General features: G+C 40.8%; 1 protein-coding gene across 1 annotated transcript in view; it reads right to left on the bottom strand.

Annotated features, from left to right (window-relative positions):
* Positions 1-5365: 5365 nt before the first annotated feature.
* Positions 5366-22694, bottom strand: part of LOC119912596 (zinc finger protein 721-like) — a 343224-nt gene continuing 325895 nt past the window's right edge. The window contains exons 5-7 of the mRNA XM_038731863.1: positions 17610-18281; positions 17113-17443; positions 5366-6499 (exon numbers count right to left, since the gene is read on the bottom strand). Of these exons, the coding sequence (XP_038587791.1) occupies positions 5593-6499; positions 17113-17443; positions 17610-18281 (1910 nt within the window). The 3' untranslated portion in view covers positions 5366-5592. The remainder of the gene's footprint in view (positions 6500-17112; positions 17444-17609; positions 18282-22694) is intronic.

The following is a 22694-nucleotide window of genomic DNA, read 5'->3' as shown; positions in this document are numbered from 1 at the left end:
TTTCTACCTACAAGGACTATGTACTAAGTACTGGCTGCAAAAATATGTACAAAGTAATGAGCTAAAATGGTAATCCAGCGAGACTAAGGTGGTGGACCAGCATAATTTATGAGACCTTGCTGGTGGAACAGCTTCACCAGCAAGACAATGCTGGTCCACCAGCTAAACCAGCATCTAACCAGCATAGACCAGCATGGGAATTATGCTGGTCCATGCTGGTTTTTCCAGCAGGGAAGGCGACTGATGCGCATTTTCACCTCTCTTCAGGTGATCAGCTTGAATAGGAGGCAGAGAGCTGAACATGTGGACATCAGCTGGCTATTCAGCTGCATTAATGAGCAGCCCAAACAGATGCAAACACAAAGCCACTGAAGGAAAACTGTGTGTTGTGAATGTAGCCTGCAAACCTCTTTAGTCTCCGTTAATACAGAAGAAATTAGAAATATAACAACAACATGTTGATGTGATGCTCACTTAATAAATAAATACTGGTAGTTGGGAATAAGGCTATAAGGACATCTTGTCTCACTTGGCTTCCCCAGAAATGTAGCCCACCCTACCTCACTGCACATGACGCTGAAATTCAACAGGTCTGAGATGCAGTTAATTAAATTAACAGTGAGGAAGAAGTTTAAATCCGGTTTTACGTAAGAAGATGCGGACACAGTGAACACACCTGGTTTAGCATACGTAAACCACAAGTAACTTGTTAGATGACACACCAGCTAACCGCTAGGCTAACTCACGCAGTTTAAAATGGTGTATGCTTAAGATAACAATGGTGACCGTAATAACCCCCAGCCCGGGTCTGTTATGGATTTAAGGTGGGACAACACAAGGTGCTCAAAAGACTTCATAACCACAGAGGTCAGGGTGACGGGTCTGTGGTCATTTAGTCCTGTCCCCCTTTTCATTCCAGTGGTTGTTGTCCCCTGATAGTACCCAATCTCCTGGCTTCATGTTGTGGCACAGAGCTGAGGGAGCAGTAGACATGTTGGCACATTATCTTAGCATTTCTTCAACATAGATTGTAGTATAGTCTGTGGCGTTCTGCCAAATAGGATTTCTAATGAGCTCAGACCACATTTATTCCAACTTCTTGATTAATCGTCCAGCCCTACTTGTGGCCTTTGATGTTACTGGAACTGCTTCTTCTCTTAACCAGAGCAGAGTGCGCTCTGCTTTCCTGCATTCCCTTTTTAGGCTGCGAATGCTGTCATTTATCCAGGGTTGCTTACTAGCTTTAGACGTAGGCCTAACCTTTAGAGGAGCAGTAATATTTAGTGACGACAAGCAGATATGATTGAAGTGATCGGCCAGATTGTTGGTGTTGGAATCAGACAGGTTGGCTCTGAAAGAATGCGCAAAACTTTGAAACACTTTGTTCATTAAAGATGTGAGAACACACGGAGCTTGGTGAGGCGGCATGAGTAACAGGTGAATCGCAGCTAAAAACAATACATCTGTGGTCAGATATGGTCATGTCCACTAATTCCACCGAGGAAATGCTGACACCCAGGGTAAAAACCAAGTCCAGTGTATGACCACGGTTATGGGTTTGCCCTTTGACATGTTGTTTGAAGTTAGAAGAAGAGGCCATATTTAAAAAGTCAGTTGCATTAAGATTGGTGGGGTCATCAACATGAATATTAAAATCGCCACAAAGAACAATTCTGTCATAATTTAAAACCAGAGTAGATAAAAATTCAGGAAGTTCTGATAAAAATCCTCCAGGCGGTTTTGGGGGGCGATAAATTATAACAAATATGATAGGTTGCAGCCCTCCAACTTTAAGAGTGAGAACTTCAAATGAGTTAAATTCATCACAGCGTACTTGATGACATTTAAATTTTCCTATACACGCTCACTAGCCCACCACCACGACCACTGACCCTCGGTTGACTAAAGCAATCATATTGAGGCGGACACAGTTCAGCTAGCTGGCTATAGTCATTCATCTGCAACCAGGATTCAGTTAAAAACATAAAATCTAGATTTGCAGACAAGATAAAATCATTTAAGATAAAAGTCTTACTTGAAAGTGATCTCACATTGAAGAGAGACATTTAAATGAGTTTGTTCTGGGTGCTGGAGTTGGTGCAGTTGTCCTAATCCTTAAGAGATTACTAATATTTCTGTGTGGGATGTGCACATTTCGGTTTACTGGTCTATGCGTGATGATGACAGGAATAGAAGTCTTTGGAACAGCGCTGGGAGCAGACGGCTTTACATGCCAGCAGGTGGAGACAGTTGTTTGTGGCAGTGAGGCAGAGATCTGTTCAGTGAGCGGTGGTGTGTCCAGGTGTGCTGCATGAATGATTAGTCATTCACTTAAATAATGTGTGGACCGCACCACATGCTGTATGTGCGCAGCTAACATTTCTGAGCCCCGTTTGTTTGGGTGAAGTCCGTCTGTCTTAAAAAGAGACATTCTTTGCCAGAAAATATTAAAATTATCCACATAACACACACGATGAGCCCTGCAGGCGGACTGGAGCCAGTCGTGGAGGCCAAGGAGTCTACTGAAGCGGCCAGCACCGCGACCAACTGTGGGAATGGGACCAGAGATAAAAACGGACTTTCCACACTGCTTTAAAAAGTTAAGAAGACGGTTAAAATATGATTTTGTCAGCTCAGACTGCCGAAGAGCTGTGTCATTTGTTCCGACATGGACTATCAAATAACAGTTAGAATGCAGTAAGTAACGTTAGTGTAGTGACTGTATTTCCCAATGTGTTGTTGTCCTGAGACGTTATGTTGCATTATTGTATATTATGTTGGTCACGTAAGTTACAGCGACTGAGACGGCGGAGAAGCTCTGTACCTGAGTATCGGTAAAACAACAATAAATCTAAATTGAACGTTATGAAGCAAACAGCGAGCAGTTCCGAACTAACAATACTACTTCAGTTCGGAACTGAAGAAGTCCTTCAGTCCTTATGCAGATGATACTCAGTTATATCTACCGATCAAGCCAGATGAAACTCATCAGTTAGCTAAACTTCAAATGTGCCTTCAGGATGTTAAAACCTGGATGACCTGTAATTGTCTAATGTTAAACTCAGATAAAACCGAAGTTATTGCTCTGGGGCCTAAGCACCTCCGTGATGCATTATTTAAAGATATAGTTTCCCTTGATGGCATCGCCCTGGCCTCCAGCACCACTGTGAGGAATCTTGAAGTCTCACATTAAGCAAATTTCAAGGACCGCCTTTTTTCACCTACATAATATTGCGAAAATCAGGAATATCCTGTCTAAAAATGATGCAGAAAAACTAGCCCATGCATTTGTTACTTCTAGGCTGGATTTACAATTCTTTATTATCAGGCTGCTCGAAAAAGTCCATTAAGACTCTTCAGCTGATCCAGAATGCTGCAGCACGTGTTCTGACAGGAACCAGGAAAAGAGATCATATTTCTCCTGTCTCTCTCTTCTCTGCATTGGTTTCCAGTAAAATCCAGAATAGAATTTAAAATCATTCTTCTTACCTACAAAGCTCTTGATGGTCAGGCACCATCTTATCTTAAAGAGCTCATAGTACCTTACAACCCCACCAGAGCACTGCGCTCCCAGAATGCACCTGTGGTTCCTAGAGTCTCCAAAAGTAGACTAGGAGCCAGAGCGTTCAGCTATCAAGCTCCTCTCCTGTGGAACCAGTTCCAGTTTGGGTTCAGGAGGCAGACACCATCTCCACATTTAAGAGTAGGCTTAAGACTTTCCTCTTTGATAAAGCTTATAGTTAGGGCTGGCTCAGGTGATTCCTGAACCATCCCTTAGTTATGCTGCTATAGGCCTAGACTGCCGGGGGATTTCCCATGATGCACTGAGCTCCTCTCTCCTCTACTTTCTCTCCCTCTGTATGCAACCTCATCCCATTATTGCATGTTACTAACACAACTTCTCCCCTTTCTGGTAGTCTTGTGCTTTCTCGTCCCTCTCCTCTCTCCTCCTATCACTTCCTGCAGGTGTTTCTGGCTCTGGAGCTGTGGAGTCTGGATCTGTGGTTGCGAGTCACCTGCTGCCCCCGTGTTCCTGCTCGACACCCTCTGCTACAACAATTATTGTTACTAGTCCTATTGTTATTATAAACATTACGACTATTATCATTAACACTACTATAAATATCTGTACCATTTTTCATTTAGTCTGTAGCAACATCACCTTTACGGTCTGTACCTCTGTGTGTATATTGTGTAGGCTGCCTCCCTCCTCCCTCTCCTTCCATCTCTCGCTTTCTCTCTGTTCCTCTCGTGCCCCCCGTTACGCCGTAAAATTTACCAGAAAGTACGGGCCACGTCCTGTCGGCTCGGAGGCATTGCGAGGCTACCCAGCCGACCAATCCCAGTGCTTACGGTCCGTGGCCTAGTCCCAATGTACCCCCTAAGCCCTCACACACTTTACTGACATCACTTGGAAAGTGATTGAGTTTAAGAGGCTGCAAGGGCTCAAAATGCTGTAAACAGGAACGACACAGTACTCCTGCAGTCTCTCGCCCTACAGAGTGGCGTAGAGGTAAACTAAATGTAAATATATTTGTCAATAATCAATACACTATTGTAGGACAAACAAGCAGAGACTAAAATAGATAGTTGAATAAATTCCTCTGACTTCATGTGTTCTATGCAGCATCTTAAGTTAAAAATTTCAACAATGCTGACATCAGCGTAGGTGTCGATGCTTGTTTGTTAACGGTTTTCTTCTTCTCTTAATACGCGGATTTTCCGTGATATTTCTCTCGCTTCTGGGCTTCCCCTGGTAACCCCCGTGTTTCACATCATACCGCTTTAAAACTATGTGATATTAGCTCTTACTAGTATGTATTTGAGGCTTTCTTGATGCTTGCTTTGGATAAACAGGACTCTGAGACTAGATCCAGGTCCACACAGGTTCCTGTAAAGACACTAGTCACAGTCCTTTGAAGCCAACAGGGTGTTAGTGACTGTACATGTCAGAGTAACAGAGGTGGATCAGGATTTCTCTTCAGTCTTTTCTCTAAATGTGGAAATGTTGGATTTCACACTTTGTAATATTTAGGCAGAAAGAAAGAAATAAGATGCGACAGATTACTTTTTGTTCAGAGAATCTTTAATTTAAGATTTATTTAGTAGTGTTGTTGATGGATTCAGGTCCTGTGGACATTTTACTGTGAACCATTTGAATTCTACATATAGTGGGATAAAAACTGCCACGCTCCTGCTGGACCCCCTGCAGTTTGCCTACAGGGCTAACAGGTCAGTGGACAATGCAGTCAACTTGGGACTGCATTACATCCTGCAACACCTCGACTCTCCAGGGACATATGCAGGATCCTGTTTGTGGACCTCAGCTCAGCGTTCAACATCATCCCGGACATCCTCAGCACCAAACTCACCCAGCTCACCGTGCCAGCCTCCACCTGTCAGTGGATCACAAATTTCCTGACTGACAGGAGGCAGCAGGTGAGACTGGGGAACATCACATTTCTGATTGAGATTTCTGACTCTCAGTGTCAGGAACAATTCCTGTGCAATAACCCAGTAACTCTGTCTCTAATCAGCACCTGTTTACTGGTTACCACTTATTATACATTGATCATTCTATTTCAGACCTGTTCATATGTATATACACTGTATACCAAATCCAACTGCCCTCTCCTGGTCGAAACCCGGGTACTGCAGTTTAATTTTGCTATTTAGCTCGGCTCTGTGAAAAATGTCACAATGATGCTTGTCAATGCATTTGTGTCTTGTAAGGTGTCTCCTTTTGGTATAAGATTTGCCACATTGGCCACAGCTGTATGGTTTCACTCCAGTGTGAGCACGTTCGTGGTATTTTAGGCCATCTGATGACTTGAAAGTTTTTCCACACTGTTCACACCAGTACGGTTTCTCTCCAGTGTGAACACGTTGGTGGGTTCTTAGGGCACTTGATTGAGTGAAAGCTTTTCCACACTGTTCACACGAGTACGGTTTCTCTCCAGTGTGAACACGTTGGTGGAGTTTTAGGGCATTTGATTGAGCGAAAGCTTTTCCACACTGTTCACACCAGTACGGTTTCTCTCCAGTGTGAACACGTTGGTGCTTCTTTAGGACATGTGATCGATTGAAAGTTTTTCCACACTGTTCACACCTGTATGGTTTCTCTCCAGTGTGAACACGTTGGTGGTTTTTTAGGTGACCTGATCGACTAAAAGTTTTTCCACACTGTTCACACCAGTACGGTTTCTCTCCAGTGTGAACACGTCGGTGGATTTTTAGGGCACCTGATTGAGTGAAATGTTTTCCACACTGTTCACATGAGTACTGTTTCTCTCCAGTGTGAACACATTGGTGATACTTACGGTTACCCAACGACCTGAAATTTTTTCCACACAGTTCACACGAGTACGGTTTCTCTCCAGTGTGAACACGTTGGTGGATTTTTAGGGCACCTGATTGAGTGAAAGTTTTCCCACACTGGTCACAGCTGTACGGTTTCTCTCCAGTGTGAACTCGCTGATGAATCTTCAAATATCCAGATGTGAAGGATTTGTCACAGTGCGGACAGCGATGACGTTTTAGTCCATTTCTTCGTCTCCTTCTCTATATCAAGAGAGAGAAACACAGTAAGTCAGATGTCATGGTGGAGTGAGCTATCTAAAACCATAAATGACATTAGAGCACATCTTTGAAATCACATTCGAACGTACTGTAATAATAATAAATGTATTTATTTATAGAGCGCTTTCAATCAAAGTGCTTTACAAATAGAATACAATTAAATTACAAACAGTACAATAAAACTAGCAACCTGTCCAGGGTGTACACCGCCTTTGCCCGAGTAAGTTGGGACTGGCTCCAGCCGCCAGCGACCCTGTACGCAGGATAAGCGGTTGATGATGGATGGATGGACAGTACAATAAAAAAATTAATTGAAACACTATAAAGTAAATACCACTTATACAAGACTGTGATCATTATTCAAGTTCTGAATTGCGGCTTTTTACTATAAATAAACCTTCTGTGGTTTTGATTGCTGCAGTCTATCGTCCACCTAAGTACAACCCTAAATTTATTTCCCCATGTAAGTCCCTCTGGTACCATAACCAGGAAGAATGGAGGATTTGCACCACGTCCACCGTAAGCATGTGAATTCCTCCCAAAAGAATCCCAAATATTAAAAAGCTCATAAACCAGTGATTATTTAGTGTTCAACAAAATCATGGACAGAGAAATGGCCTGCCATGATACATGCGAGCTTGCGTTACTGGGAGCGATGACTGCTTGTTATTTCTCACAATTTAAGAACCCTTTGTGCTTGAAGTGTACCGTCACTTTTACATTTTACTCTTTGGCTCCGGGACTCTCCTCTGCCCTCTCCAGATCAGGTTTTCTGGGCACTATGTGACGCTCACCTGTTCCCGTTCTCGCCTGACTGCTAATCTCCGCAGGGAGATCGGGAGCCTTTCATGCAGCCGTGTGCATAGCTGCTCGTCAGTGACTTCTCGTGAACCGACCAATCACAGCACGGAGGAGGCGGGACAGTAAAGTTTCAGGCACTACAGCAAAGTTTAGAAATGTTGAACTCATTGTTCTGAATGCACAGTTTTTGACAAGTTCATTTGCATAAACAAATGAAACAAACCACCATGTAGAGCATTTTTCTTGCACAATAATTGAATGACCCACAAAAATGAAACCTCTGTTTTGTCCAACTGGAATTAATATTAGGCTACTAATGTTAAGCTATAGTAGCTTACACTATTATCTGAAATTATAATAAATATACAAACATTTGCACTAATCAAACCTTAACCACAGTGGTATAGGCTAATATCAGAGAAAGGTTTTATTTGTGAAACTGCTGAATCTCAATTAATAAACTATCTGTAGGCAGATTATCTAAATCAAGTGTAACCTGTAAAAGTATTATTATACTTTACTTTTTAACCTTTACTCCTCCAGGTTGTGGTTATATTTTGTTTATCAAATGGTAAGAAATGACAACAAAATGCATAGATTTCGGTCATAAGATAACTCCTTGCCTTTACTGTACGTGTACCGGCCATGGTTACAGTCGCTCAAAGTCAGCCCGCAAAGGCCCATTTTGAGCCAGGAAAAACCCTGGTGTCTGTACCACATAGTGACAATATACTGTCTATTACATACTCAGTCACTCAGTATGTACTGCATGCTAAATAAATGATCGGTATGTTATTACCACGTATGCCCGCTTGTTCACAGTGAAGTACTCTAGCAAATTGTGTAAAGATCACAATTTGTTTTTTTGAGGTAAAACTAAAAAAAACAGCTGGAATAATTTATGGCTGGAATTATTTTGAATGTCCTGCAGGAAGTGCAGAAAAGAGAATTGGGAGTTGGAAAAGTCAAATGGGAAAATAAATCTCCTTAAAGAGCACACTTTTACATTTTAATCGTTTCTGTGGCTGCTTCATGGCTCTGCTCGAGGTTTCTGCCTCTTAAAAGGAAGTTTTTCCTTGCCTCTGTCGCCTAGTGCTGCTCTTGGTGGGAACTGTTGGGCTTCTGTAAATAGCATCATAGAGTACGGTCTAGACCTGCTCTTTATGAAAAGCGCTGTGAGATAGCTGTTGTGATTTGGTGCTATATAAATAAAATTGAAAGTACGCAGAAGTAGTCGGCCAGAAACAACAGAAGAATAAAATTGCATTGCAGAAATTTTAAATTAATTACATTATTTAAAACTCCAACCCAGTCTGTAGCCACCAGGTAAGCTCCTGTTACCAACTGGGTGCTTTGATTTTCAAAATCTGGTTTCCAATAGGGCCTATTGTGAGATCCTGTTAGATGAAGAACTTCAAAATTAGTAGATTTGAATTATAATAAACTTTATTTATATAGCACTATTCAAACAGTATATTTAAAACAAAATGAGAATTAAACACACCCAAAGAATCTGGGGCGGGAATCTCTGGGCACCTCACGACTCGATCACAATTCAAAGGGCTATGATGGGATTATTAAACCATTATCGATGCATCTTGATGCATAATTTTTTCCCCCTATACAGGATCTCTGAATAATTACTAAGCATATAATTTGATCAATTAATATACCCAAATATTTGTACAATTTGACTCGTTCGATCTGCTCACCATGTATAGTAAAAATACCTGGAAGACTGTCCAGAGACTTCTTAGATTTTGAAAAAAAGCATAATTTTAGTCTTCAACATTCAAAACTAGTTTAAGCTGACACAGTTGTACCTGAACAAGGTTGAAAGCAGATTGTAAATAAGAAAACAGACAGCTGTACACCAGTTCAGTCTAAGCTTGTGCCTGATGTTCTCAACCCTGGGAAAGTAGGTAAGTTAATAATGACATACACCTGAGCTAATTAGTATTACTTCGTTACCAATTTATCTACCGTTACACAACAGCCAAAAAACGTGCTGTAGGGGGGATGTTAGCTAGCGCTAACGGCCTTCACTTTTCAAGCAGTTGGGGAAACTACAGACTTATTAATGGACACACTGACCTTCACTGCATGTAATTTTTTCCCCACTAACTTTCACCGTCACATTCTGCCGCTCGCTCGGCCTCACGCACAGGATACAAAGAGAGCTAGCTAAGCGTCGAGTGCCACCGTGCGGGTTAAACTCTTACATGCGTATTGATATTAATGATTGTGTGACAACATCTGTTGTGTGCACGCCACACAACAGATGTTGGTCAATATTACGTTATCAACTAACATTTAAAGAATCGATTTTTGACATTTGTTACATCGACCCAGAATCTTCCACGTCCGCATCGCAATGCATCTAAGAACTGATTTTTTCTCCCACCCCTAATACCTAGTTATAATAATAAAATCACTCTCGCAGAGCTGATGGACACTGCCTCACTTTCCTGTCAAATGTGAAAGCAAATGTTTACAACTTTGATCAGAGGATGAAGAGGGGCTATCCTTCTAGGCACGAGAAGAGAAAAAAACTCGATGACAATGAAGTCAGGTAAAATTGTTCTCTCAACGTCTGATGTCAGCAGATAACAGTAATATGCAGATATACTCGCTCAGTATTTCATTTCTTTACAGTGAGATACTGATTTTATATAGTGACTTTGCTGCTGTAAACTTCTCTTTTGTTGCTGCTCTGAAAACACTTTAAACACAAATATTAAATTTGATTACTGTTCTGAATTGATTTTTTTTAAATAAAAATATCAATAAATGCTAACAATATAAATACAATTTATATATAATTTAAATGGCAGCCGGTAAAGACAAAGGTTATGATAATTTATCACTCATAGTTAACAAGTCTCATCTCTGGAATGTATGAATAATTTAATTACTTTGTTTTAAAGACGAAATGACAATAACTTTAATCTCATTTTTAACAGTTAAGTTTGTGTTACCTTGTTGCTATACAAATAAACTTGCTAATTACATATTTTGACACCAAGATCACAGCAAATGTATATGGGTTCCAGGAAAAACACCTAAATGCATAATTCTGATCTCCTTCGATCTATCAGAAGCTAAGGAATATGGATGCATTGTAAAGGATCCTATTTATTTTGCTATTGCAGACTAAATGGAGATGCAATGTAGGAACAAATATCTTTATCCTCGCCTGGTTTACACAATTTTTCAAAAATATACCAGGCAAATGTCCATGTTTCGGCCATATTTACTATTTATTAGGGCTGGACCCGAATATTCGACCGTTCGATTTTGAATTCTGTCCATCAAAGGGAAAACGAAATGAAGCCCTCAGCTGTGTGAGAACACTAATTTAATTTCTCAATTTCATTACCGATCAAAACATTAACCAGTAAACTGTAGGCTAGAAACAATGAACGCATTTAATTAGGCCGATTGTAGAAGAAGAGAATTTTGTCTCTATAAAGGTTAAAATGAATTAAGGTGTTAGATTTAGTTACGCTACTCTCTCACTCTGGACTCTCAGCTACGGTTCCCCCTGCTCTGTACAGCAGCCACCGACCCGGTTCAGCACGCATTTATTTTCACTCTGCATGCTCTTCACCTGCTCAATATAGGCCTACGATCCTGTTAACCCCGCAATAAGTATTTCTCCCTATAGTCGTGCACTTGGGTCTGCTAGCCGCCATAACAAAGTTAAAAACAAAGATTTGGCAAAAATCACTTAGTTACCCTAGGCATGAGAATAAATAAACGGAGCGCTCTCACCCTTTTTCTCTCTACAGTTATAATTTTGTTCATGTAATAATGGTTTTCATAGACGTACACAGCAGTTTTCCCCACTAGAATAGAAGCTATGTACATCGTGCTAACCTAACAACCCAGCTGTTGTATCCTTATTAACTAGGCTCCTTATATCAAGGTTCATACACATTTTGACCAATGAATTCATCCCGCGGAGTGTTCTCGCGATGTCTCTGCGTCTCGCCCCGCCCCTTAGTTACTGTCGCTAAGGCCGTTTAGAAACATGGCTCCTTGATTTCAGGCAGAAGATGAAGTTTAGTTAGTTGGTTTCCTGAAACCAGCTGATCATATTTGATGTGTATGAGGGAGTGTGCTTCACACAGAGCAGAGTTTTAATGAAGCGCTTGTTATTATCACATCAGAGGCTCATGAAAATATCCTGCTGAAGCTTTTTGTACAACAAAGACAGAAATAACTTCATGTGTTACATTTAATGTTGAATTTACAGGAAGGCAGAATCATTAAGAATTAGTCGTAGACAGCGTTTCACAAAGTTTCTAAAGTGTCCTCTAACTCAACAAGTCACTAAACTGCACGATTGTTGAAGGGAGTCTGGGACTTTCTCCCCGGGCCACAAAGGAGTAGCTATATTACGGTTACTGTTTAAATGGTGAAATCAGATGAAACAGACAGTTTGTTCACAAACATCTGCTGCTTCTCTCGGCAGCTAAGAGAGTCCAAACACATCATTAACATCACAGTGAAGCTGTTTGTTCACTTAACGGGCCATCGTGTGTTTCTCCAGGTCGGCTCTCTATTCAAATGGGGATCAGCTGCTTGAAAAGGCGACTGATGCGCATTTTCACCTCTCTTCAGGTGATCAGCTTGAATAGGAGGCAGAGAGCTGAACATGTGGACATCAGCTGGCTATTCAGCTGCATTAATGAGCAGCCCAAACAGATGCAAACACAAAGCCACTGAAGGAAAACTGTGTGTTGTGAATGTAGCCTGCAAACCTCTTTAGTCTCCGTTAATACAGAAGAAATTAGAAATATAACAACAACATGTTGATGTGATGCTCACTTAATAAATAAATACTGGTAGTTGGGAATAATATTTGGGGAGGATCTCTTCTCTGTGGCAGCAGCAGGTATTAAAAGCACAAACAGAGAAACATAAATGTTTACATGTTTTCCCCCCATCTAGAAAAAAGAGTCAGCCATCATGTTGTTTAATTTGACCTGACAGTCACGTGTCTGTGATCATATTCGGGCCACAGATCTTCTGCTGGTTCCAGACTTTTATTGTGGAAGTTTGTCTTAAATGATGCACAAGACATGAAGAATATTTCCATTTGATGGAACTGTGCCTTTATTTTACCAGGCTCATTAAATAACAGGTTCTTATTCAGACTAACGGCCTGGCAGGAGACAAAGGCCTCCTTTGAATGGATACTGGGATTAAATAAAACAGACGGAGGAGCTATAGAAAGTATCCTGACTGCAAACATCACTACACAGAGCCCAAAGGATGAGAAAGGACAGTACCACCCAGCCACAGTTGGTTCATCCTGCTGCTGTCTGGGTAGAGATCTGCTGTCGCAGCACCAGCTTCTTCCCCCAGACTGAAAGACTTTGTAGTTTCCAATACTTATGCATTTGATTCATAGCAGTTCAAAATAGTACTGTAGCAGCAGGACTGAGGGTCAGTGACCTTCTACGGAGAAGAGCAGTGATTGGTGGTTATGTAACGACTGAACCCTTCTATAAATTTGACCTCTCACCCCTTGTTTTGTTACCTCAAGATAGCACTGTACCCTTCTATGGGTTTGACCTTTTACTATGCAGACTCAAACTATTCTATGGTACCCAACAGATACCTAAACACATCCTATATAAGCTGTGTTTGATGTACAGAGAGACAGAGTGGCCATCGGGCTGGGTCTCTCTCCAAGCTGCTTCCATTTCCAATCAGCAGATACAGCCAGTGCCACATGTGAGCAAAAATCCCCTTGAAACAGCTGAGATTGGGCAGGACAAACAGAATAGGCAGCAGCCTTGCTTGTCCAATAAACAGGCTGTAAGCACAGTGGCAGACACACTAGATGGCGCCAGAGCCCACTCAGACATAACTTAGTGCCTCCTGACTGTATTTCACCATTTGAAATGGAAACTGCAGTCTCGTAACTTTTAACCTCTCTGGATGTTCGGTCAGAACAATGCAAAAATAAATAATAAGATCGCATCCCATCAAGTTAATGGGACAGTTCTCTGCTTCACTGTGTGTTATTGCAAGCATTATTTTGTCATAGTCAGTTAAAGGTTGAGACTCACTCACTGATGTGTGCGACAGGCCGGCCCTTCCCCAGGGTCCACCCAGCCTCCTCTCCACCCTCTCAGTCAGATTTTACATGTCCACTCTTTCTCCACGTCTGAGGATTCGGACAATCCGCCCGCTGATGTCCAGTTTTTCTGCAAATTGTGGGAGACATTCGTATCTTAACCGCCGTTAACCCCTCTCTCTAAGCACCCTCTCCCACAGCCCCCTCATCGTTGCCGGCCAGAGAGAGGTTCTTTTTCTTGGCTTAGGTCGGTGAGGGCTTTTTAGATCCTGTGATTTCTGGCTTTATCCGGCTCAGGAGATCTTCACCGTCACACGTGCTAGGAAGGCCTCATCTCTGACAGTACTTCAACCCCGGTTCTCCAGTCAGCCCCTGCTTGATCGTCGTTGCTCCTAACCTGGTGCCGCCTCATCATTCAAGCTCCTGAGTAATCTGTGTCATCACTGTTTCCCTGTACTTTGTTTTACCTGCGTCTTTCCCTGTCTGTCTGTCTTCCCTCCAGGTTCAGTCACCTCCGTCCTCTGTTCTGTCGGCTGGGCTCACCACCCTGCCCTCTCCCCTCGGACCTCCTCCACGGCGTCCTCCCGGCTCTTCCCCTGTGCCTAGCCAGTCAGCCTGCTATTGTTATTGAATAACCCAGAATATGATCACGGTGTCTTTGGATTCATTAGACTATATGTTGAAATTATATAACTCATATCTAATTTTACTTTAGCTCAGTATTAGGCTTTCTGTTTATTTCCTCTTCTGATATACTCCATACATTTTATTTAAGTCCAATCACTCGTCATCAATCGATCACTGCGTTCAATCACATCAATCCAACCATTTTTTTTAGCACAGCAGCTTTCATTTATTCTTTCATCAGCTGATTTCACCCACAGAGCCGCCGTTTGCTTTGATCAGAAGTAGTCGGTGAGATGGCTGGATGTGCAGGCTTTATTTTCCTTTGCTTGCTTCATTAGAGACTTTAGTGCAGTTTTAGTGACTTGACACAAACTGAACGTAGCCAAAATTGAAGCAACTCTCTTTGTGTCCTGAATGATGAGACCACGATCGACGGACCCGATTTAGTACAAAATAGAAGAAATGGACACAATCTGGAAAGAGCGTTTACACTTTTTGTTGAAAATACTTGTTGCTTGAGTGTTTTACATTAATGTATTACTTTGAAAAAAATATTTTCACCTATATGTATACAAAGTGTATAATAAATACCAAATACGTATATCAAAAAATTTAATATGGTTTAAAAAGCTGGAACCAGGTCCCAACATGCAACACAGAGTGACGTATGGCGCAAAGTAACTTCATATTTCCATTAGCTAAAATGCATCATAGATAAATATCTTAATCTCTCCAATACTATCAACATCTGAAGAAATAAAAACAAAAAAAAACTTGCCTTTGTGATATTTATTAAAGTAAGAACAACAGAGTGAATCAGCTGAAGGGCAGAGCTCATACACCAGAGAGTCTGACCCAGAGAAACAGAGAAGACATTTAATGCTAGAGAATAATTGTGGAGTCCAACAGAAAAGCCTTTCTCAGCCTTGAACCACAGTGGAAACTCCTTTCTCACAGGAAAGCATGAAACAAAACAATCTCACAGAAGGTCATTATATCAAAACACTGGTACACTTTGTGGAAATTATAACACCACATAAGATGAGCAAAGAACATAAAGTAATGACATATAGAGGATTATTAAAAGTACAAACAGGTAAAATCTATTCGTTTCTATTACAGTTTCCCGTTTGGCCGTCACGTGGTCACATTAAGTTTATAACAAACTGTCAGTTAATCAATTAATGCTCTCATCTTACTGTTTAAGCAGACACATCATTAGCAGTGTCCTGGTGTCTCTTTCAATTATTTTGTTGTTCCTCAGATGCCTTTTTTGGAGGAGGATAGTGACCTTGTTTGTGTAAAAGCACTCGCGGAGGTCCTTCCGTTTCGTTCAAATACAAGATTTATTACTAAAAAAAAATACCGACAAATTCTCCATGGTTGACTTTCAACAGAAGCTATGAACTTAAACTCTTCAGATAATATTACTATACGCTTAAAAAACTAATCGGTTTCAGTCACTCTCTCTCATTATACCTGTGAAATGACCTGGTGAGGAAGAGTCAAGGTAATCATTTTTACCAAGTTAATAGGTATTTCAAAAGTTTCCTAACTCAAAATCCATAGTCTATATGTCTTGATCTCAAAATTTGGATACGTGATGCCAAGGGTAGCCAGTGAAGGTCATGAAGTACCGGAGTAATGTGAACAGAACGCCTGGTGGAGGTGAGAACTCTGCTGAGTTTTGATTAATATGGAAACCATCAATATAGAAGGACTGGTCCACCCTTTTGACTGAGGCAGCAGAGCCGATCACTAACATCTCAGTTTTATTGTCATTTAATTTGAGGAAGTTAAGGGACATCCAATGCTTGATGTCCCTGATACATGCATTGAGTGAGTCAGGCAGGGATGGCCTATCGGAGCTGGTGGTGAAATAAATTTGGATGTCATCAGCATAGCAATGGAATTGAAGTCCATGCCTGCCTATGATGTTACCAAGTGGGTGTATATAGATGAACAATAGTGGACCAAGAACTGAACCTTGAGGAACACCCTGTGTAAGTGAAATCGTGGCAGAATTATGACCTTGTATGCTGATATAATACTTTCTGTCGCTAATATAGGAAATAAGCCAGGAAAGAGCGGAACCAGTGATGCTGATATCAGAAAGCCGAGAAATAAGTAGTTCATGGCAGAATGGCAGTTTATCAACCCTGAATCCATGGACAAAAGAATGTCGTTAACAACACGCAGAAGAGCAATTTCAGTGCTATGAGATGGGCAAAAACCTGACTGAAAAGGTTCAAAAAGACCATTTATATCCAAATAAGATCACAATAGTGAAGCAACAACCTTTTCAAGGATTTTGCTTAAAAATATTAAATTGGATATTGGTCTGTAATTGTCCATGTTTAGATGATCAAGGCCAGGTTTTTTAAGAATGGGGCTACAGAGAGGAATCATAACGGTCATCAATGTGATTTGAAAGTAATAAAAGCACAATGTTAATTCCATATTATACCATTAGTATAATATTATAATTTCATATGGTTTACCACTAGTATAAGCCTAATATTATTTCAGTGGGTTATTAAATCAATAAGTCATATTGATTTAATCATATTATTAAATTGTGCAAGAAGCACAGTCTACATCTTTTACAGGCCTACTGCCACCGGCTTTACCAGAGGAGAGACCTCTTATTTCAGCTGATAAACAATCGGTATGAGTATTTAGTAGTGTTGTTGATGGATTCAGGTCCAAATCTCATTTTACAGTCAACCATGTGAATTCTACATCTAGTGCTATAAAAATGCAGAGACTGCCCTCTACTGGTTGAAACCTGGCTACTGCAGTTTCACTATTGGCTGATAAAACCTCCAGACTGACGCTTTCCAGCTCTTTCCAAATCAAACTTCCTCAGCTGTCATCACATGACGTTAATCCAGCACAGTCACATGATAACAGGTGGTGGTATTTAGGGCAGAAGGAAACAGCTAGCTCGGCTCTGTGAAAAATGTCACAGTGACGCATTGTGGATGCATTTGTGTCTTCTAAGGTTTCTCCTGTCGGTAAAAGATTTGCCACATTGGCCACAACTGTACGGTTTCTCTCCAGTGTGAACACGTTGGTGCTTTTTTAGATGAGCTGATGTAGTGAAAGTTTTTCCACACTGTTCACACCAGTACGGTTTCTCTCCAGTGTGAACACGTTGGTGGATTTGAAGTTCACCTGATGTAGTGAAAGTTTTTCCACACTGTTCACACCAGTATGGTTTCTCTCCAGTGTGAACACGTCGGTGCTTTTGTAGGTGAGCTGATTGAGTGAAAGTTTTTCCACACTGTTCACACCAGTATGGTTTCTCTCCAGTGTGAACACGTTGGTGGATTTTTAGATGAGCTGATGTAGTGCAAGTTTTTCCACACTGTTCACACCAGTAAGGTTCTCTTCAGTGTGAACACGTTGGTGCTTTTTAGGTGAGCTGATTGAGTGAAAGTTTTCCCACACTGTTCACACCAGTATGGTTTCTCTCCAGTGTGAACACGTTGGTGGATTTGAAGTTCACCTGATGTAGTGAATGTTTTTCCACACTGTTCACACCAGTATGGTTTCTCTCCAGTGTGAACACGTTGGTGGATTTGAAGTTCACCTGATGTAGTGAAAGTTTTTCCACACTGTTCACACCAGTACAGTTTCTCTCCAGTGTGAACACGTTGGTGTTTTTTTAAGTTACCTGATGTAGTGAAAGTTTTCCCACACTGTTCACACCAGTACGGTTTCTCTCCAGTGTGAACACGTTGGTGCTCTTTTAGGTGACCTGATCGAGTGAAAGTTTTCCCACACTGTTCACAGCCGTACAGTTTCTCGCCAGTGTGAACACGTTGGTGGGTTTTTAGGTGACACAATTGAGTGAAAGTTTTCCCACACTGTTCACAGCTGTACAGTTTCTCTCCAGTGTGAACACGTTGGTGGGTTTTTAGGTGACACAATTGAGTGAAAGTTTTCCCACACTGTTCACAGCCGTACAGTTTCTCGCCAGTGTGAACACGTTGGTGGGTTTTTAGGTGACACGATTGAGTGAAAGTTTTCCCACACTGTTCACAGCCATACAGTTTCTCGCCAGTGTGAACACGTTGGTGGGTTTTTAGGTGACTCAATTGAGTGAAAGTTTTCCCACACTGGTCACAGCTGTACGGTTTCTCTCCAGTGTGAACTCGCTGGTGGATTTTTAGCTCACCTGATGTTTTGAAGGATTTGTCACAGTGCTGACAGCTGTGATGTTTGAGTCCCTCTCTTCTTGTCCTCTATATCAACAGAAAGAAAAACAGTGAGATATAGAGCGAGCTATCAAAAACCATAAATGACAGAGCACATCATTGAAATCACATTAACCTACTGTACCACATACTAAGTATGTACTGTCTATCACACTCAGTCATACACAATCAGTAAATAAATGATCAGTATGTTATTACCATCAATGCCTGACTGTTCACACTGAAGTACTCAAGCAAATTGTGTAAAGGCTACCGTTTGTTTTTCACGTTTGAGCTATAGAAGAATCAGGAATTAAGGTAAAACTAGAAATTTATATTTCCTGTAGAAAGTTTGAAAAGACAGCTGGAATTATTTTGAAAGCATTGCAGGAATTGCACAAGAGTAGGGATGGGGATTGTTCATTTTTATTGATACCCTTATTGAGACTGCTTAACAATCTGATTTTTTAGCAATACATCTATCAATACTCATCAACAATCATTTGGTAATGGTTATTTGGTAAGACCAGACACAACAGGCATGAGGTAAGCCTGCACAGTGTGAGGACAATATTCAATATGAGATATGTTTGATATTGAGATGACATGGCTTGCGATAAATAAACATATATTGAAGTGTGCATATTAGCTGCCTGGTTGTTTTTACATTCATTTTTAGGATTAGAATTTAGTGTTTTAAATACAGCTAAATGTTGTTTCTACAGCAGCAATATTAATGTTTGCAGCAGCAAAGTATATACATTTTCAAGTGGAATTTTATTGTGGCCAGCCTAAGGCACACCTGTCCACTACCCATGGTGTCTGATCAGCATCTTGATATGCCACACCTGTGAGGTGGATGGATTACTGGGCACATACTGAATACGTTGTACATTACATAGAGGGCACTGGAAGTCAAACATGGCACCTAATGGCAGGAAAGAATGGCTGCTCTACATAAAGATGGCCGAGGCTATAAAAAGACTGCCAAGACCCTGAAACAGAGCAGCAGCACGGTGGCCAAGACCATACAGCAGTTCAACAGGAGGGGATCCACTCAGAACAGGCCTCGCTGTGGTCGACCAAAGAAGTTGAGTGCACCTGCTCAGCGTCATATCCAGACGTTGTATTTTTTTTGTCTTGTTGGGAAATAGACATACGAGTCCAGATCTAAACCCTACTGAGCATCTGTGGGGCCTCAAATGGAAAGTGGAGGAGCGCAAGGTCTCCAACATCCACCAGCTCCGTGATGTTGTCATAGAGGAGTGGAAGAGGACTCCAGTGGGAACCTGTGAAGCTCTGCTGAACTCCACGCCCAAAAGGGTTAAGAAAGTGCTGGAAAATAATGGTGGCCACACAGAATACTGACACTTTGAGCCCAATTTGGACATTTTTTCCATTTTTTTGGAAATTTTTACTTCTTCAGTTTTGTCTCATGAAATTAAATAATCAAATATTTACAATAAATGTAAGATTCTGTATGTTATAGAACCTGCTCCTCTCCCATCTCCGCCATGTCTTTGTCGACCCCAGTTTCAGAGTCCAGTGACCTCCTTCAGGAGTAACTACGTGACGTCGGGTGTAACTTCCTAATTAACCCGTACTACGAAAGTTGGATAGGCGTTACCCGAGGTCTGTTGCCACCGCAATTCACTCTAAACTGCTCCGAGCTGGTTTTGTTCGTGATTAACTCGAGGTTACCATGTATTCGTGGGCTGCACCCCATCTGTACACTTAATTATCCTAAGTGTATTCACATATTTAAATTGACTATTTTACATGTCCTAAAAATAGGGAGCCAGGGTGGGGGTTAATAAACCGGGAAAAGAAATCCTAGATCAAAGTGTCAAATTTACAAGGAAACAAATTCCCTGAAAGTAAAGTCACAAAAAAAATCACTGTGTTGTCTTCTGAATACACTCAATCCACAGCAAAGTCTTTATAGGGCATGATAGTGATTGTGGGTTAAACTCACAAGCATTTCCTCACTGCTAAATCTGATCTTTCCACTGCATGCATAATACAGAGGTGTGTGTGTGATGCTGCAGCCTTGCAAAGTGAAGTTTCTCTCATAAATGTGTGACTATAATGTCAGAGAATATTCAAGTTTTTTACTTGTAGATTAATCTTGGAAATTAAATTCTCCACTGGCTCCTTTTTCCCCCCTATTACAATGGACCTTATGTGCGGTTGTACCTTCAAATCTTCATCATATTACACAAAAGAGTCCATAAAATACATAAGAGATTTGAACTACAATAAGAACACTGTAGAGATCATTTACATATTTACTTAATGCGATGCCAACAAGCCTCCCTGGCTTTGTCGGCCACCACGATATTAGATTTAGCCGTTAACTTGTCTTTACAGTCATCATATCCTGACACAATCATTCATTCTTCTGGAGAAATATGGAGCATGCAAATGCGAATGCAACTACTATTAAAAAGGTCCAGTTAGTAATATTTCTGATGCTCTATTGACAGAAATGCAATATAAAGATCCATAACTATGTTTTCAGTGGTTTATAAAGACCTCATATAATGAACCGTTATGTTTTTATTACCTTAGAATGAGACATTTATATCTACATAACCGCGGGCGCCCCCTGCTGTGGAGGTCGCTGTATTTTGTTGTCATGTTCTGTTTGTCAGACTTTAGCGATGCAAATGAAAACGGTTGTTTGAGAGCTTTAGCTAGTAGCTGGCCAGCGCTCTGTTTTGGCTCTTTATGTTATGTTAGTGAGAATCAGCTGATCGCTAATTGGCAATAAAACAGCATCTTCCAGCATCAAAGCTCAGATCAGACAGCTAAACTTTTACTGCGCTGTAAGAAAAAAAATTATGTAGTTGGATTGTAATTTCTTCTCCAGCTTCTGTGGACAGAAATGTGCCTTTACCTTCCTGAGACAAACAGCTGATGAATATTACTGGCAATAAAACGGTAACAGCAGGAAAGCTCAGATCAGCAGCTAAACTTCACATTTTACTGCCCTGGTGGAAAACATGCATTTGTTTTTACTGCTAATGGTGATATTTAACAAGACTGTAAGTAACAAGTAACCAATAATGAATACTTTCCGAATTTGCATAAAAAAAAAAAACTTATTGGATATTGCTTCCCACGGTGCGCACAAGTGTGTAATTTGTACTTTCACATGCTAAATGCCCATTAAAAACGCTGCACCGTTTTACCACAAGCTGAAATTCAGTCAGTACGACTGTGTTTCTGTTGCATTTCAAAAAAAGACATTTTGGTAATATTTGCATGCATATCTAATGATCCTCCCCAGCCAATGCCTTTGTAAACTTTATGTATTATGTGGTTTATAATGGGCTGTGGTGCAGAAACCGTGAGGCTCAAATTGTCCTGGTATCAGTGGTCATACTGGATGCACAGATGTGATCATTTGAGAATTTCTTCATTTTCTTCTATGTTAGTCCAGATGAGCCAACCCTCCCAAGATGTAAAATAATATAATACAGGAGTGTGAGACATCATGTAGCACTTCATTTCTTCATGTGGCTGTTTTTTTATTAATGAGAGAAGTAACAATAATGTTCAAAAAAACATTTGGTTTTACATAACATGTAATTTCTTAATAAACCTCATTTTCTTTTATCTCATAGATGACATCTTTGTCCCATCTGAGGCATGGCTGTTTTCAGATGCTGGGAACATTGTCACAAAAATGTAAACATGCTCACGTTCCTCCATAATAATAAAATTATTATACAAGTTGCATTTGTCTATTCCATATTTCTACATTTCTTTATGTCAGCTGTATGTTTGTCTATGTATAGCACCTCATCACCAAAACAAATTCCTCCTATGTGTAAAACACTACTTGGCAATAAAGCTCCTTCTGATTCTGATTAAATTCTCTTTTCTAATGACTTGTGAAAACAGATTGTACTTATTAGTGTGGCTGAAAGACAGTCTTTGTAGTGACAGAAGATGGAGAACAGACTGGAGATGGGAGATTATGAAAACTCGGGTGCAGTTTAATATAACTTGAACAAAACCGACTACGTACAATAAAAACCCTGGATCAGCTGCTAGTTAATGTAGCTGCCACAGCACAATTATATTTAATTATCCTGATGTTACACTTGTGAGCTGTCTGTGATGTTTCCTGTGTCTCACTTGGCCCTGACTCTCCCTGCAGCAAATGTTTGTGAACACAGAACTGTCTTCTACAGTCTTTTTACTACGTCTACTAGATATCCATACAACTTACAAGCTCGTCCTCCTCAGTTTGTTCTACTCCTGTGACCTCTTTCTCTTAAAATACTGCAGGGTGCTCGTCTCTCTGTGTGAACATTTTGACTACTTCAATTGTTTATGGACACGTAGCAGAGACACGTACACACCTCCTGGAACATGTTTTAAAG

Source organism: Micropterus salmoides, unplaced genomic scaffold (genome assembly GCF_014851395.1).
Source record: "Micropterus salmoides isolate LMB-PRFRI ecotype aquatic unplaced genomic scaffold, ASM1485139v1 Ms_hic_scaffold_2, whole genome shotgun sequence".
Lineage (NCBI taxonomy): Eukaryota > Metazoa > Chordata > Actinopteri > Centrarchiformes > Centrarchidae > Micropterus > Micropterus salmoides.
Note: the sequence above shows the minus strand (reverse complement) of the source record. Positions and strands in the feature narration are given on the sequence as shown.